Raw genomic sequence first — 19,022 nt, forward strand, 5'->3', positions numbered from 1 at the left:
AAAAAAAAAAAAAAAAAAACTTCATGGAATTGTATTTCTCTACCGTGAAGAAGTGGACTCTTAACAGTCCCGCATCTGTTCAAGCTATTTTCCAGCACTGAACCCTTCTTTGGTCATTACCACGTCCACACATCAAGTATCTATTTTGAAGGCCCTCAGAGACCCTACCCCCACCTTCCGTTTACTGCGGGAACCTTCTCCACGAAGGCCCTGAGGATTTCCTGCGGTCTTTACAAGCCCCGCAGCACCAGTGAAATTCAGCATCAAGAGAAGCAGTTCATCCCCACGTCCAAGGATACTGTCCTGAAGGGCAATCAAGGGCGCTCCAAGTAACAAATGAATTCTGAACCATGCTCTACCTTGTATTTAGTCCTTTCGTATGTGTTATCTCACTGAAGCCTCACAATTACCTTTTGATGGAAGTACTGAGTCAGCACATTCACTTTACAGAGGTTAAGTGACTTAGCCAAGGCAATATGGCTTGTGGATGGTAACAATACACGGTAACTTGGAATATCTCCCAAGGACGGAGGAGGATAAAAGACAACAGAGGGAAGGAAAAGTCGGCCTGGAAAGGGGGAAGGCACAGAAGAATGATTAGAGCCGAGCATTTGGTTATGCAGATCAATTCATCACCTTAGAAATCAATCTAGCTCAGTCTCTGTCGTTTAAACATGAACACATGCGGTTCCAAAGAGTTAAGCACCTCAGTCGAGGTCCAATGAAAAGGAGACTATGCTCTAAAATACTGGTTCCCAAAGTGTGGTCCCGGGACCAGCAGGAACAGCATCACCTGGAAACTTGTGAGAAATTCAGATTCTCAGGCCCCTCCAAGAGCTAACTGAAACAAAACTCTGGGGGCGGGGCTCGCAGACTGTTTTGTTCAAACACAGCATCACCTCATCACCCCCATTTCAGAGCCATTGCTCTAGAAGTGTATATCTAAGGTCCATTCCATTTCCTCTGGGAAACAAACAACATGGCCATCAAGGGAAAGGAAAGGGAGCTGCCGGGTGTGAAGCATCCTGGTGACATCAGCCCTGACCTAACATACACCTAGGCTAACAGGCACTGTGAACTCCAGCCAGCACACAGACCTCCCGCCACCTCCCGTGGCTGGGGCAGAGAGGAAACTGTTCTTTACTCAAAAGTTTGGGTTTATAGGCAGGAAAAAAAGGTCTATTTTATAGCCAGTACTAGATCGGGCATAGAGTACCCTACCTTCTAACCTCATTCAATAAATAATACTTGGTACATGATAACAATGTTCCCAACTGTGAAGAGCTAAGTTTCTATGAGTAAAAATTGGGATTCCAGTTTCTCGGAAAAAGGAGATAGATGAAAATACACATAACATCATAAAGCCATGGGTCTATAATAATAATAATAATAATAATAATAATAGCAGCAAGTGTTTACTGAATGTTTTCAATTTGCCCAACATGGTATATAGGCACTGTTTCTCCTGCAACTCCAGGAGGCAACTGTTTCCATTTCATCCATGAGGCTTTAACAGGTCAAATGCCCTAAGATTACACAGCAAGGAGGAAGGAGGGTCAGGAAGCAAGCCAGGTCTACTGTTCCTAAACAATCCAAAATACTACCTCCTTTTCCATTTTAACACATTCTAATTTTGAAGCTGTTTAACTTCATTCAGACTCTTTATGTTAGTGAGTTGTCAGTACTGGATCGTTATTATTTTTTTAAGCTGTTATGCCACGTACAGTTCAAAAAAGCCCTCAACCACCCAGTTTACCCCAAGTCCTTCAGCATGTGCTCAAGAACCAGGGTAACTCACACTGAAGAATTCATGGCAACACAGACATCCAAAAACTGGATCAAAGGCAAGAATCGATTTCATTCCCACCATGCTTGGGCAACGTGCCCAGGAAAGCCCTGACCCCCCCGATTAAAGCGAGCCCTCTCAGCTCAGTGCTCCACGGCACAGCATGCTTATCTCCTTTACTGTACATAATACATGGAAATGTCCACACAATGACCGCACTAAGGGGTGAGCTCTTAAGAGTGGGAACATGCCTGATTCAACTGTGTGCTTCTAGAACACTAAATACATAATAAACACCTAAGGGATGGTTTTCAAGAAGGGCAGCAAGACATACACATTCTTTTTTTTTTTTTTTAATTTTTTTTTTAAATTTTTTTTTTTTCAACGTGTATTTATTTTGGGGACAGAGAGAGACAGAGCATGAACAGGCAAGGGGCAGAGAGAGAGGGAGACACAGAATCGGAAACAGGCTCCAGGCTCTGAGCCATCAGCCCAGAGCCTGACGCGGGGCTCGAACTCACGGACTGCGAGATCGTGACCTGGCTGAAGTCGGACGCTTAACCGACTGCGCCACCCAGGCGCCCCAAGACATACACATTCTTAAGAGGGGGTAAAAGTGAACTACAGTTTAAATACACTATATAAAACTATGAAACAAAAAAAGAAAACGTAGGAGAAAATCTTTGGGATGGAGGCCGAGGCAAAATGTTCTTAGATTTGACACCAAAATCACAACCCATAAAAGTAATAAAACAAAAACAAAAACAAACAATACGTGGGACTTCATCAAAATTAAAAACATTTGCCCTACAAAAGATCCTGTTAAAAAGATAAAAAAGGCAAACTACATACTGGGGAAAAAAAAAAAAAAAATATATATATATATACAAGCCATATATATGGCAAAGGATTCATATTTAGAATATATGAAGAACTCTCAAAGCTCAACTGTAAAAAAGAAACCAACAACAACAAGAAAAAAACAATCCAGTTAGAACATGAGCAGACATTTCACCAAAGAGGAGATACAGATGGGAAATAAACACATGAAAAGATGTTCAACATCATTAGCCATTAGGGAATGCAAATTAAAGCCAGGATGAGACTAGAACACTTGTTGGGACAGCTACAATAATAAACCAATGCTGGTGAGGTTGCAGAGAAACCCAATCTCTCCTACATGGCTGGGGGGAATGTAAAATTGTACAGCCACTCTGGAAAAGTTTGGCAGTTTCTGAGAACACAAAATATACACTTAACCATTCAAAATCCAGAAATCACACTCCTGGGCATTGATCCCGCAGGAAGGAAAACATGTCTGTACAAAACCCGGTGCACACATGTTCATAGCAACTCTTAATTGTAAGAGCCCAAAGCTGGAAACAACCTAAATGTCCTTCGGTAGGTGAACGGTTAAGCGAGCTGTGGTATAACCATACCATGGAATACTACTCAGCAATAAAAGGGAACAGACTCTTGATAATGTGACAGCTTGAGTGGATCTCAAGGGTGTTCTGTTGAGTGAAAACCCTCATCCTCAAAAGGTCATATGCCACATGATTTTATTTAACTTATGTTTTTTTTCTTTTTTAGAGAGAAAGGAAGAGAGCACAAGCAGGGGGGAGGAGCAGAGAGAGAGGGAGAGAGAGGGAAAATCCCAAGCAGCCTCCATGCTCAGCGCAGAGCCCAACAGGGGGCTCAAACCCATGACCCTGGGCTCATGACATGAGCCAAAATCAAGAGTCGGATACTCAACTGACTAAGCCACCTAGGCGCTCCCCACATGATTTTATTTATGTAACACTCTCAAAATGATAGATAGAGATGGAGAAGAGATTAGTGGTTATCGGGGTTTAGAGACGGGTGCGGGGAGGAGAGAGTGGATGCCACCATGAAGGAGTGGCACAAGGAACATCCTTGAGGTGATGAGATAGTTCTGTATCTTGACCGTGATGGTGGTTACCGGAATCTACACGTGTGAAAAAATTGCTTAGAAGGATATATGCACAAACACAAATGTGTGCATGTAAAACCAGTGAAATCTGACGATGCTCTGTGGATTGTACCAATGTCAATTTTCCAGTTCTATTGTACTGTGGTTATGTAAGATGCTACCAATGGAGGAAAATGGGTGAAGAGTACACAGGACCTCTCTACTATTTTTGCAACTTTCCATAAAGCTATAATCATTTCAAAGTTACAAGTTGTTTTTTTTTTTTTTTTAAACAAAGTGAACTCCAGGCACTTAACTTAAAAGCAAAACCAAATGACAGAAAAAGAGGTGGACTGGCCAGTGAGATTCCAAACACGGATTTAAACGCACACAGTAGGACTATGTGACTTCATTTTTTTTTTTGAAGTTAAATCCAATTCTCCACAGTCTTAACAGGGATACATTTCCTAACACCTTAGAGCTACCTCCCTATCCCCCTCATAAAATAAAGTAAAATAATTTTAAAAAAGGAAAAAAAAAAAAAAAGCCTGATGTGTGAACCCCTTTGGGAAACCAGGAGTCCTATCCTGTCCTGGAATGAACAGGCCTTGTTTCACAAGAACAGAGGCCAAGGGCCTCACAATTTAGAGAACCCGGCAGGGTGCCAACACACAAGCCCAGGCGTGGCTTCCTTCAGCAAAACTACAGTACTGACCTACCCACAATGGCCAAGATTTAAATTTTGCCTTTCTTCCAAGACAAAACAAAGTCAAACCAACAAAATAAAATTTAAAAAAAAAATCACTAAGCAAACAAACAAAAACCTCAACAACCTCAGACTATTTCCAACCAACCTTATAATTAAATATGTCCTCTTGGTTGACCTCCAAAATACCCCTTGCTTTTCAAGTATTCTATTGCCTAGTGAATTCTGGGACACAAGAGCCTACCAAAATTAATGAAAAAATGGGAGGAGAAAAATTATTCAAAACGCTAGAGAATTTCCTGACCAGAGCTGCTTCCGTATGCATTTGAAATGCAGATAGCCACAGGGAGGTTTGGGGGGGCGGGGGTGCTACTTGGGGAGAATTTTGCATATCAGAACTACTAACAGGTCTTATGGAGTTAACTTCCTTTTATTTGATTGGCCTGGAAAAGCTTTCAGATTTTTACAATTTTCACTAGCAAGTCCCTTATTTCAGAAGTCATTATTTAAAAAAATAAATAAAAATAAAAGCCTTACGTGATACAGTACTTTATCATTTTCAAAGCAGCTCCACAAATTACTATGGAGAAAAACAACACTGGTACCTAGGGGCTGCACTTTTCCGCTAAACACTCACCAGCCAGGCTGCCTTCCAATTTCAATTAGTTCGGCCATCTTTCCCCTAGGCCCTGGGTCCGCTCTTCTCCACAGGGGCAGATATCAAAAAAAAAAAAAAAAAAAAAAAAGAAAGCATAGTTCTACCCAGAGAAGCCTCCGGACTCACTGGCCAAGGGCAGACACTCTCAAGTCTAATCAGCAGAGTGCCTTCTCATAAAATTACTCACATTTCTGCATTCATGTGCTTTTCTTAACGACAGCACTTTTAAATCTCATTTAAACTGAAAGTCCTCCATTAGCTTCCATGAAAAGATGTATTTTTAAATGCTTTGATCTCCACATGCCCTTCGGTACATTAGTATTCTTCGCTCTCCACCATCAGCACAGAACCTAAAAGACCAAGACTTCTGTGCATTTTAAAAAGAAGAGGGAGGGAGAATAATTATAAGTGCAGCACCTTCTCGCCCTCCTATCCCCTTTGCAGGGTTTACCAGGTTTCCTTATTTATCTTGAGAAATGTATCTCACAAAAGCCAAACTATACCCATCCAAAAACTAAACATCCCCCCAGATCCCACCAGGGAGAGTGGAGGCATCTCTAAAACCTCTGCTGGACATCTTCCTCCTCTTCACTGTGGTCAAATCAGTGGTTTCCAACCCTTTACTCCTCTGCAAAACAGCTCAAAATGTATTCAAATATTGTTACCACACAATTCCCATAAAGAATGCTCGTAGTAGATGCACTACAATGCTCAGAACCCCATCCTGGGAAATAAATTTCACATTGGTCTAGATTCTTCAAGAACTTGCAATCCAGAGAGCTCCCTTAATCCTTACCCTGGATCTGACATCTACAGAGAGCTACTGGGGTCCAGCAGCCGTGGGCAGTCAGGAATGGGGGGCAGCTAGGAGTGGGGGGGCAGCCAGGAGTGGGGGACAGCCAGCAGTGGGGGGGGCAGCCAGGAGTAGGGGGGCAGTCAGCAGTTGGGGACAGCCAGGAGTGGGGGGGCAGCCAGGGTTGTGGGGCAGGGGGGAGGGGAGACGGGGGGGGGGGCAGTCAGCAGTGGGGGACAGCCAGCAGTGGTGGGCAGCCAGGGGAAATCTTAAGTCAGTTTGGCAGGGACCGACCCATGTCTGTTCAACATTTCAAGCCTTGACTTTTCACTTCCCGAAAAGGAAGGAAGTTTTTTGGAATAGTAGCTATTAATATTCCTCTATTCTGGTTTTACTCGCTTATGGCAAGTAACGTTATTGTTTGGGGTGTTCCAAAGAGCATCTTCGGGTAACACAACTGACTCTCGCGACCGCCTACCCACGCCGTCACCAAGGACTTGATAGGCAGTACAAAAGCTCGATTCTCCTAACATGCCTCAAAAGAAGGAAATGGGCAACCATGTCCGCACTTTATCAGGGCTGAGCAAAGGAGATGAGGGACCAAGGACACAAAATGTTCGGTCCCAAGCGCAAAGCCTCAGGAGGCCGCACGATCAGGGCGCCCGTCTACTGAAGCCCCAGTCCAGGTAGGTGATCCCGTACATTAGCCGGGCATTTTCCAAAGCACTTGCCATCTGAAGACAGTAAACCAACACCCAAGCCAAAATAGCAAAAAACCTTCAAACAAAAATGGAAAGGGAAAGTCTTGCCCGCCACCAATCAACACACTACAGAGCAGGGCGTGGCGTGGCGCGGCGCGGCGCGGGAGCTGCGGGTGGGGAGCCGGGATTCTCGGCCTGGGCTCCTAAGGGGGAAACTTGGAAACGTCGCCGCGAGCTCAGTCCTGGAGGCTGAGGCCCTGGAGGTGGGTGCGCGCTGCGTCGTGCGTTCCGCCGCCTGGTCCTCCAGCCCTGCAGCCTACGGAGCAGATTCGGCCCCTGCCCCAGCGCAGGGCGCCCGGCTCCGCTTGGCTGTCATCGGCCGACGTGCCAATCTCCCTCCTGCCACAAATGTCACATTCCAAGAAAAACCAGTTCCACTTGGAAAGTTTAATTTCTCCCCCATGAAACCAGATTCTTTTCAAGGCAGCACTAACAGCAAGGGAGAGCTAAGTCTAACTCCCCAGTTTCTGTCGAAGAAACTTGTCTGGGGAGAACAAAGGAGGAGCAGCTAACGCGATCCGAGCCCCGGGGTCTGGGGCGCGACCCCTTCGCCGCCCCCACCCGCCAGAGCCGAGACTTCCCCGCGAGGAGGACGGGTCCCGCCGTGGCGCCGCATCCCGTGGGGCGGGCCCTGGCGCGCGCCTTTGTCTCGCGCGGAGGGTAGCGGCCACCGGCCACCCGCTTCCGCCCCCTCCCTCGGCGGCCGGGGGACCCGCGCGCGGGCGCGTCTCGGAGAGTGCAGCCATATGGCAGCGCCCCTCCGGTAAGGCCAGCCTCGCCTCGGGGGGCGCATCCGCACCCCGGGGCCCCGGCCCGGCGGGCCCACACAACTTCCCGGGCTCGGATGGGGCGCGGGACGGCGCGGCGATCCGGCCCGCCGGCACCGGGGGCCTGCAGGGAGGCTCGGGAACAGAGTTCTGCTTTCTTTCTTTAAAAAAAAAAAACAAAAAAACAAAAAAAAAAAAACCATATCTGGGTGAGGGAGAGCAAGATTGCGGTGGCGGACACTCCCGGCCACCGGCGCCCAATCGGCTGCCCGAGTCGCTGGGGAGCGGGGCCGATCTCAGCCCCGGGGCCCCGAGGAGGAGCCCCGTGCCCGGGGCAGCAAGGGGTGGAGGAGTACCGGTCGGCTGGGTCCCTCGCGTGGGAGACTCGGGGGCGCCCTCCCCGCGCCCGGAGCGGGGACTGGTTACCTTTCACGGCAGACTCACAAGTTCCCCGGCGCAACTTTGCCCTCCACATGAGGCGACCATGGCTAGCTCAGTGGCGCGGCTGGGGAAGGCGGCCGCCGGGCAGCGTGCAGGGCATGGCGTGGGGCAGCGCGGGGAAGCGACGCCCGACAGTCAGCCCCATTCACACAGGAAGGAGAGAAACGCCAGGGCTTCACCTCCAGCCCCGAAGCCGACAGCCGCTGCTGGGTCCTAGAGCGTCCCGCGCGCTCCGCCGCCGCCCGCGCTCCCGGCTCCCGGCTCCCCGCTCCCAGCGCTCGGGCCGGGGAGGGTCGTCCCGCCCGTCACTGTAACCCTACACTCCACCCCCGCCCCGGCGCCCGGCCGCTGGGCCCTAGAGCCCGTCTGCAGCCGCCCGCCACCCCTCCCGGGCCGGGACGTCGCCCTCTGAAATTGCCCCGAGCTCAAGCTGACGTGTCTCCCTCGGAGTTTAGGAGGGCGACAGCCGCCGTCGCAGCGTTCCCTGCCGCGGTTTAATTAATGTCAGACTCAACAGTTCTCCCTCCTTCGGCTTTCTCTTCCTTCCCACCAGGCCAACTCGGGCAGAAATCGGTTTCCCGGTCTGCTCTCAAAGTCCAGATAGGTTATGTTTAGGATTTTTTTTTTTTTCTCCTGAAGTGGAATTTCCAGGTGAAAAGCGGCCACATTCTCTGTGCATTCCCCAGGCCCCGGTGCGTCGATCACGCACTGGGATTGGGCGGCCAGCAGCTACATTCGACTCTGTTGACCGGCAGAAGGGCCAAAACAGATCTTACAGCCTCAGAAGGTAAATGTGTTGGCAGACTGTACATCCTGTGGTCACAAACCCACAGGCTGTTATCTGCCCCGGTGGAGGCACAGAAAGTAACTCTGGAAAACTGGTGCCGATTCTGCCACACCTCTTAAATCAGGCTGTACTAAGAAATCCTACTCACCCATCCCATTACACTCAGTTATTCTGGGCAGACCTCTGGAGCCTGGATCTGGGGACCTGGAACCACAGGACCATGACATTTCTCTGAAGCTCTCAGGGACTAGCTCTGCTACTCTGGAGGCGAGGAAGCCAGGGAATAGAATAGTTGTTGTGGAAGATGTTACCTGGACAGTCAGTGCATAGCACGCCTCTTACCTGGCGCGTGTCTCCTCTCTTTGCCCGGTCACTAGACCAGGATTTCTTCCGGGATTCCTGCCTGGATTGTGGCAATTACCCAATTAGTCTGGAGCAGCCCTACCCTTCCAGTCAATTCTGGTGGATTATATATCCTGATTCCAGACTATTCTGATTCCTCTGATGGCTCACTAACCTCTACTTTCAAGATAAAACCCAAATGCAGCAGGTTAACAATCATTTACCAAATACCTACTTCGTTTAAAGTCAGCTATCCCAGGACTTGATAGCACATAAATGAAACAAAAAGAAACAACAGCTAACTGGCCTTTTAAGGATTTATTTAGATAAGATACGCAACCAGAAAACCGGAAAGCGCTGGAGAAGCCTGAAAAGTGTGGAGAAAACTGACTACGTGCAGGAGAAAGGAGAGCCTTGAAGGGTGGTGGGTTTCAGACAGAGGTAGCATGTGTAGGAATTTAGTATAGTCTGAGGAAGAGATAATAGATGGAAAAGGGAGGGAAAGAAGGAAGGAAGCTAACACTAATCGCCCCCATTAGATAACACACTATACCCTAGGAGGCAGCGAAATTCAATAGTTATAAGCATCCACTGGAGCAAAACATATGGGTTGAGTTATAGCTCACCTGCTTGCTGTGTGACCTTGGGCAAGTCATTTACTTCACAAACTTCAGTTTCATTTGCAAGGCAATAGAAATAGCCATCACACGGTGGCAGTAAGGATGGAATGAAGTAACAAATGTAAACTACTTAGCATAATGCATTGAAGTGCTGAACATATATTTGCTGTTATTAATTCCAGCAACCCTTCGATAGCCCCGTGAAATAGGGAGCCAATCTGGGAAACGGTTACAGGAATCAATGACATGTGAAGCTGGAGCAAAGGGGATGGAAAGGAAGAGAGATACCATGTAGATACCAAGTCTTTGGAGATTCCAAATACAGGGAAGATACCAAATCTCTGAAGCAAGATTTTACTTTTTCCAGTGACTAGACAGGAGGAAGAACAAAGTAAGCAAGCTAACCCAGGTTTTGAGCCTGGGTCATAGGAAGAATGGCCAATGGGTCATTGGACGAATGCTGGGAGAAGCCGAGTTACGAGGGGGGACTGGTTTGAGAAAGATGTTCAAAGACTTACTGTCCTCTGGGCAAGAGGAAATATGGAACAAGAAACTGGGGAAGAAGCGGAGAACAGAGGTGTAGAGAAAAACAGAAATGAACCTATGAAGATCGGTTTACTTGGACAATGTCCAGGGCAAAAAATAGGGAAAGGAGGAGGAAGAAGAGGAAAGGCTGGACAAGTAGAAGAGTGGGAAGGTTGGAAGGCAAGGAAACCAGAGGAAGTTGTGAGATGGCCCCTCTATCAAGGGCTACAGATTCCCAGACTTCCCATGGAATGGCAGGCCACCACTTGTGGGCTCAACAATCTGCTGACTGGAGTGACTGGACCCAGCCTGGGCTTTTCAAATTGATACCAAGTAATAATGCCAGGGTCAAATGCATGGCAGGCCAATTTGTCCCCTCCATGCACCTTAATTTCCTCAACGATTAATAATCGCCACATCAAATACAAAAAATGAATAATCTTCCATATCAAATATGAAAAACATAGACATAGCTGAATCTGTTGTTCAGGAACTAAGCCCGGAGAAAAAGACTTAAATTTGACTAGCAAGAGGTCGTGGATAACATTTTACACTAGATTTGGCTGCATGTGGTTGGGAACAAATAGAAACAAGGTATATCGACAACAAAACCTGAAGAAAAAACTGAAGGCAGCTTTACTCGCAGTAAGGTTGCAAACCGGGAGGCGTCTGTATTTTCTTTGGATCTGAATACCCACTTAAAGGTCAGCGTTCTTTCTAAAGTGACCCAGTTGTCTTTTACTCACTCCTAGGAAAGTTAAGAAGGCGCTGGAACAATTTCAGCACTCTTAGGGACAACTCAAAGGACAGTCTTTAACGCCAAACAGGGCACGTACTGGGATGTTCCAGACCAGCACAGAGACTGCCAGAAGAATGAGGTGACAGAGGCATCCAGGGAGAGGAGAATAAACACGGTCTTTAGAGTAAGTCCCGAGTTCTAGTCCTGTGTCCACCTATTTCCAGCTAGGGAGAGTAACATAGCGTGAGCCTCAGCTTCCTCCTCTGTAAAATGGGAATAATTACACTTCCCTCATTGGCTGATTATGAGGATTAAATTAGGTAATACATGGGGGCGCCTGGGTGGCTCAGTCAGTTAGGCGTCCAACTTTGGCCCAGGTCATGATCCCGCATTTCGTGGGTTCAAGCCCCACGTCAGGCTCTGTGCTGACATCTCAGAGCCTGGAGGCTGCTTCAGAGTCCATGTCTCCCTCTCTCTCTGCCCCTCCCCTGCTTGCACTCTGTCTCTCTGCCTCCCAAGAAATAAATACTAAAAATATATATATATTTTAAATAAATTAGGTAATATATGTCAAGGGCTGGACACACAATAGAAATTCAGGAAAAGAAACCCTTCTTCTTTTCCTCCAGTGATTTGAAATACCAAGGAATTGAAACATTCTCTATTAAAATGCAAACCTCCATTCCCCTCACGCTTCTTCTCTGCACCCTCCAAACACCCTTTAAAGTCCTTATCAACTACCACGTTGGCTAGGATGTGCCCCACAAATGGTCCTGAGCTTACTCGCAGGGAAACAACAGACGGCAAAAGGAGAGTGGTCATGACCACAAAAGAGACCGCTACTGCACAGCATCCCCTACAACAGATGACGCTACATTCCACAGTTCTCAATCAGTGCCTGGTGGGTGCACAAACCAATGGCTGAATGTAGCCAGGCTGTCCTTAGCAAAATGCCTGTTTTGCTTGCAGAACATGTAAGGACATTTTTTAAGCCCAAGTTCTGTAGTACTTCCCAAGGTGTGACTTGTAAACCAGAGATGTATACATTTAAATTTCTGATGCCCCCCACCTCCAAATTCTAGAGATTCAGGATCTCCAAGGGTGACATCCTAGAATTCACTCTAATGCCCGGCACACTGAAGTTTGAGGGCCATGAACAATGGTCTCCGACTGGCTCCTTGGGGTCATGGTACTCTCATGGTTCTCCCTCAGAAGCATGCACCACTACATCAGAGCTTAGTATGATAAAGGTAAAGGATGATGCACCGGTGACATATTAGGGGATAAAAGTAAAGCATTATGGGAGCACAATGGAGTGACTTGATTCTGTACAGTAGGCAAAGGGTGGGTTCGGAGAAATCCAAGTGCTGAGAACGAGGACACTACTAACAGTTATGGACACAGGAAAGGAAAGCACACACTGTCGTGCTCCCCAGCACCTTTCCTTTGAACCTCTTCCTCTTTTCATAAACATAAATGGTCATGCCCCCACCCCCAGATATGATGATCGCCATATTATCGCCAGGCAAGAGGATTTCTTCCAAGCTTTTCTTTCAGTTCTCTGTTTTACGAAGACAATAGTTGTAATTTTTTTTCCCCTGCTTGTTTCCAAATATAAAATCATGTCCTCGAATAAGCTTTTTCACATGGCACAGGCTTCCTCCAGAGATTCTGACACTTGCCCTGCCCCCATCTTGCAAACTGTTGGCAGGAGCAAAATAAGGAGACTGTCGGGAGGGCCTCAAGTAGAGGGGCAGAGGAATATTGTGTGCAGACAGGGAGGGGTCAAGGGATGAGCCCCTGCCAGGCCAGACTGACTAAGAATGGAAGAGCGAAGAACAAAGAAGAGGCAGATACACAAGCTGAAGCACCTCTGAAGTTCTGGGAATACCAGGTGCCTTAGAGATGAGGGAACGGCTCCTCGGAGAAACTCAACGTCATATAACAGAACAGGTCATTTGGAAGCCCTGCTCCATTTGAAGCTTACCCAAGGACTCTGCTGATGATGAAAAAATTTCCCTACAAATATTTATTAAGTACCTACTAAGGGCCAGGCTCTGTACTGCCGTCCTACCTGGGCGTTAGGCTCGTTTAGTAAGTTACAGATCTGAGGCCTGTCTGTCTGGATGCTTTTAGCTTCACCACCCATAGTGACACCAGTCTCTTCTTGCCCGTGGCTTTCTCCTGTGAGTATATTAGTGAGTATGCGCTAAACACATAATTTGATCCATATAAAACACAACAAGCATGTCCAGGGAAAATGCACTTACACGAAATAGCTAAGGAGGAAGAATGGAGACAATGGCCTCAAACAAACCTGGGGTCACATCCTGACTCAGTAGCTAGGAATTCTTTATAAAGAGGCTGGCAAGTAGCAGGTATTTAATGAATAGTAATCATTTTAATTATTAATCGCTACGCTTAGTATAGAAATCTTAGGAGTATGAAAGCTCATACTTTTTGGTTGGTTGGGGTTTTTTCCAGGGTTTCTCAGGGGCAGTGCTACTGACACTTTGGACCCAATAAGTCTTTGTTGTTAAGGGCTGTCCTGGGCATTGTAGGGTGTTTCTAGCAGCATCCCTGGCCTCTGCTCTGCAGATGCCAGGAGCAACCACACCTCACCCCAGGTGGTGGCAGCTAATAATGTCTCCACTCATTGCCAAATGTCTCCTGTGGGGTAAAACTGCCCCCAGTTAAGAAACACTGAATGAGTTGAGTAACTAATGGTGCCCAGTTTTCAGGCTCCCAAGCTTCTAACCATATCGATCATTCTGTTGAATTGTTGGGGGAATCCAACTTCAAAAGAATAGGAAGCAGCCTCAGTTCTGTTCATCCAATGAACATATCATAATATGGCAATTTCTTCCTTTTCCTCTTTTCATGAACAAGAAACTAGTTATGTTTTTCTCTATTTCCAATGATGATGTAGACACATTTGGGATGTTCCTCCCTAAAACTGGAATCATACTGAGTTTCTAAAAAGACAGCAACATAAAATCACTAGTAAAAACAAGGATTGTGAGAGTAACTAGAGATAACTTAGGTCAGAATGTCTGTCTTCCAGATGGTGCGTAGTCACCATTCTGAAAAGGATGTTTGGGTGTTTTATTCTGCAAACATGTCCTTAGCTACAAACGACAGTGAGAAGGATGGTCCCTCCACAACCCATACAGCAGTTCCGGTTCTTTTCCTTCTAGAATATGCACTCAAGATGGCATGCCTTTTACTTTAAATGCCAAAGACAGAGAAGTATGGATGCTCTCACCATTCCTAATGGCTTCAGCCATTCTGGGTGGTTCAATTTAGGAGAAAAATATCATTCTACAGCATGAAATCAGACTTGGCGGAAAGTTAAAACTCACATCTTTTTTTAAGTTTATTTATTTTTGAGACAGAGAGAGAGAGGCAGAGAGAGCATAAGCAGGGGAAGGGCAGAGATAGAGTGAGAGATTGAGAGAGAATCCCAAGCAGGCTCCTTGCTGTCAGTGCAGAACCTAACACAGGGCTGAATCCCCCGAACGGTGAGATCACGACCTGAGCTGAGATCAAGAGCTGGATGCTCAACCAACTGAGCCACCCAGGTGCCCCTAAAATTCACATCTTACCTGATAGGTTATCCATCCAGAAATCAGAGAGTATTTTGTGTGTGTCCGCGATAAAGCCAGTATCACACTAAGCAGAACAGAGTCTTTAGAAAAGTTGAAGTAGAAAGGGAAATAATTAGAAATAACTAGAAACAATTAACACCTTAACAGAAGGACCAACTGAAAGGATTAACTGAAATCGCACTAGCGTTTGACAGAAGGCCAAGCCACTGAGAGCTGCGATGGTGCGTTCGTTCGTTTGTTCATTCAAAACCTATTGTTGATCGCATTGACTAATAAGCCACACTCTGCTAGGTGCGTGAAGACTGTGGTATGGGCTCTGTCCTACTGACGTGTATACAAATACGTCTGTACTTACACACTGGTCTATGTGTGATGAAGAATGGGAGTGGGGCACAGTAACAGAGGCTAAGGAGGGAGAAGGTGGCTACTTAGAGGGCTGGAAAGGGAAGGCATCTCCAAGGTGGTGGCAGAAGAGGCGGGGAGCGCCCCGGCTGGGAAAACAGCACCTGCAAACATTCGGAAGCGGAAGCGGAGAAGAGCTCGGTGAGAGGGAAGGACGGGAAGGAGACAAAGGGAGGAGAGGGCCTGTAGGGACGGGCCCTGGAAGAGTTCCATAGGAATGTCACCAGTCTCCCTCACCCAGTGTCTGCGAAGAGTACCTTGCTCTTCAACCCTTAGGACATAAGGTATGTACAATATGAGTTTCAACTTAAGTGGGAGAGACAAGGAACATCAGAAAATGAACAACTTGGGACAAACAATAAGGGAACAAACAAATGGAAATAACCTGAAAGTGAAATCCACGGTCTGTGTATTTGGTCACAGTATCTGCACGAGAGGTGCCGTCTCTCCAGAGGCTTCGATTGAATCCCACTGAAAACAGGGACAGACCCAGGATCCTCAGTGCCAGCAGGGCAGTGGTTCTGAACTTTTAGCTGCATCATAATCACCTGAAGAGCTTGTTAAAACAGACTGCTGGGTCCCACCCCGCATATTCTGATTCAGTAGGTCAGGGTGGGCCCAAGAATTGCATTTCTAACAAGTTCCCAGATGCTGCTGATGCTGCGGGTCTGTGGACCGACCACACTTTGAGAGCCACTGGTCTCAGACCTTTGGGGCCCCATGTCTCTATGCACTCCGAATCCCAGCCTAAATGAGGGAACAGGCCTCTTGCCTGTCGTAAAAGAATGATCAAAACCCAGCGTTCTGTCTTGAACTAAAATTACTTGACTTCATGAAAGTTCAGTGTTTCTTCTTTTAATAAGTAGTGTACAATAGCATCCACCTCAAAGTGTTATGAGAAATCCATGAGTCAGTTGCATGTAAACTGTAAACTCTCAGCCCCGTGCCTAGCAAGCGGCACATACTCCATAATTCTTAGCTTGTTATTACTAACCCGTCATCCATTTTCTTTCAAAATACGGTCATTTGAAGAGGAGATTTCATTTTTGTTGTGCTAGACACACAGTTTCTTTTCGTTTACGTTTCTTGAGTTGGGGAATATTTCATTGGTAGATCCAGGAAACCCTAAGACCCAGGGCATCTTAATTTGAGCCCCCTCTGCCACAATTAGGGAAAATACCTCCAGATTACAGACCAAATGGAAAAAAATGGGCTAGAGTCGGTATTTTAGGTAAATCACGAATATTCAGTAAGTATACACACAATGAGTATTGATGAATGGAGTGATCGTAACGTGGATGGGAGGTTGAGGTCAAGGGGTCTGCACTGCTCAGGCTGTATGTGAGGCCATGCGCCTCGCTGCCCTTCAAAGCCAGGTTACAGTGAAACCTTCCGCCACTAGAAAGCACTCAGCAGATGTCGGACAGGATGGCATGGAGAAACCAGAGAGTATTCAGGACAGTACCTTGCGTGGAGAATATTAAGGTACAAACATTTGTATGTGTGAGTCTAAATGTAAAATGTATCCTGATATTGGGTCACAGTAGGAAAAAACGTTGAAAACTCTAGACGACAAAACACAGACCACTAGGTGCAAGCGGCAGAAAATCAGGTTTTCGCTCCCTCCAAGGAAGCTGTTAGAATAATGCTTACCACAAAGCAATAGAAACCAGATTTTCTCAGGTGGTGGGACCCCCACACCTATATCACCCCTCTGGCGATGATCTAACACAGGCTGAGTGACGATGCATTATAGAAGGAGGGCCCTGGGTCTTACTCCTGTGTGGACACTAAGATCTGCTGACTCTCCAAAAGGGAATGAGATCGGACCTGAGCTTCTGTTACAAGAGAGAATGGCGAACATCAAAACCTTAACATCCAGACTGCAGACGCCATCCAGCCTCTCTAGGAGAAGGAGTTGCTCTGTGTTGATATATTACACAGACGGAGCACGCATCCAGTCCCTGAAGTTGTTTAGGTTTTCTACTGCAGGATTAATTTCCAAAACATCCTTTTCTAATTGAGGTGATAAAACAACTCAGACATCAGCAATCAGGCCTCATTGATGGAAGCCCCTAAGTGGAGTCCCATGGGGATTGAGTACCTGGTGATAGGAGCTGAGCTGTGTTTTATCACACCTCCTACCAGAGCAAGCTAAAATCCAATGCAAAGAACAGAGCGTCCCCAGGCGCTGCTCCCACACCTAGAGCTGCCAGATAAAACACGTGACACCAGTCGGATTTGAACCTCAGGAAAGCAGCAGAATTTGTCCAGTATAGTATGTCTCAAATATTGCAGAGGACACGCATATACTTTTAAAATCATATTCTGTTTACCTAAAATTAAATGTTAAGTGGGGATCCTGTATTGTTGTTTGCTAATTCTGACAAATCCCTACCTACCCTGGGTTATGTCTCTGTATCTGCCTTAGAGGATTCTTCAGGCTCTCATTTGGTAAACAGTGCAGATGTCGGCACCAAGGAGGTGATGGTGGTAAAAGCAATAATGATGCGAAGAATCACAAAAGGAGTGAAATTCACATGAACCTGGTGTTAGCTGAGCCCCACAGAGCCAAACATAAGAGCCTTTTGAGAGCGGGACAGATTCCATGAGGCATCAGGACATGCACACATTTGCGGAAGGAGTGGATGGGGTTCCAGTCCTACTCTGTAGAGTGTCCACGCTAAACCTCAGGCTGGGATGAGGGAGAAGATTCAGCTTCGTTCATCCGCTGTCTGTTACCCAGCACTCTGGACGCGATCCCTAGAGGAGGGGCGGACTGTGGCTGGCTCGTTATTCTAAGGCAGATGTGACACTGTTCATGCCCGGTACCATTGCTCTAGCGGATCCTGCTGTGAAGAACGGATCTCTTCCAGGAAGCCTGGTTGGCCTCCCCTCAACCCCCATGACTGAGTCAGATTCCTCTTCCCCTGGGTCCCATGCTCTCCTTGTGTACTTCCCTTTTCCTACTTACCGTAATAATAATTACAACCACACACAGAGTGCCGACTATGTGCTAAGTACTTTGCATACACCGTCTTATTTAATCCCTCCCAATTAGCCTATGAAGCCGGTGTTTTGCACTCCCATGTCACAGATGAGTAAACTGAGGCCTAGAGAATGTAGATAACCTGCTCAAGCTCCCCAGTCAGTAAGTACCCATGGGCTTGGAGGAGCCAGAACTCCACACTGTGAATTTTCTGTTGATTGGGTTTTCTCCCCCACTTAGATCATCACTTCTTTGAGGGAAGGATTGTGTCATTTCCCCCTCGTGTCCCCAGGCGTAGCCTGCAGTGTGTAGCAAGTTGTAAACCAGGGGAAGCCCATATGTTTACAGTCAGATAGACCGAGGTGCAAATCACAGTTCTGCCATGATCTGCCACTGAGAATCAGAAGTCTGGGATCTTATAGCTTACTCTGGGATTGAAGGCGGTGGGTAAGAACCTTAGCAGTAAACAACAGAGCCGGACTCAAGCCCTGATTTCTACCACTCACCAGGTGTGATTTGGCAAGTTATTGAACTTGTCTAAGCTTCCGTTCCCTATCTGTTAAAGGAGGGAAATAATAGTACCTGCCTCTCAGGATTGTTTTAAGATGGCTGACATAAATGTCTTAGCAAGATACCTAATACGTGGAAAGCACTCAACAGACATCAGCTCCTTTTAATATAGTGCAGTTTTAAAAAATGTTTACTTATTTTGAGGGAGAAGAGAGAGAGTGTGCAGGCATCAGTGCACATGCAAGTGGGGGAAGGGCAGAGAGAGAATCCCAAGCAGGCTGCACTCTATCCACCCAGAGCCCCATGCGGGACTCGGTCTCATGAACCGTGAGATCAGGGCCTGATCATGAGTCGATGCCTAACTGACTGAGTCACTGAGTCAGGCGCCCCTATTATAGTGCATTTAAAGCTGCCATTTGAACCGGAGTAAATAAATTTTGGTTAACCCCTAGCATAAGTATTGCACGTTTTAGATATAGTTTTTATTCAGGAGATCCGAACTTGGGAAAAATAAACCCCATCGTGTAAGTAGTTTGGGGGAGACTTATTTAAAAATTTTTGTTTTCAACGTTTATTTATTTTTGGGACAGAGAGAGACAGAGCATGAACGGGGGAGGGGCAGAGAGAGAGGGAGACACAGAATCGGAAACAGGCT

General features: G+C 46.8%; 1 protein-coding gene across 4 annotated transcripts in view; it reads right to left on the bottom strand.

The window, feature by feature from the left end:
- AMOTL1 (angiomotin like 1) overlaps positions 1-19,022 on the bottom strand; it is a 130,785-nt gene that overhangs the window by 91,929 nt on the left and 19,834 nt on the right. The window contains exon 1 of one of the 4 annotated variants that reach the window (XM_047878357.1): positions 7,831-8,106. The exons of the other annotated variants lie outside the window; for them this stretch is intronic. Coding sequence (XP_047734313.1) covers positions 7,831-7,879 — 49 coding nt within the window. The 5' untranslated portion in view covers positions 7,880-8,106. Of the gene's footprint in view, positions 1-7,830; positions 8,107-19,022 lie in introns of those variants that run through there. 4 annotated transcript variants of the gene reach the window in all.

Source organism: Prionailurus viverrinus, chromosome D1 (assembly GCF_022837055.1).
Source record: "Prionailurus viverrinus isolate Anna chromosome D1, UM_Priviv_1.0, whole genome shotgun sequence".
NCBI classification, from domain to species: domain Eukaryota; kingdom Metazoa; phylum Chordata; class Mammalia; order Carnivora; family Felidae; genus Prionailurus; species Prionailurus viverrinus.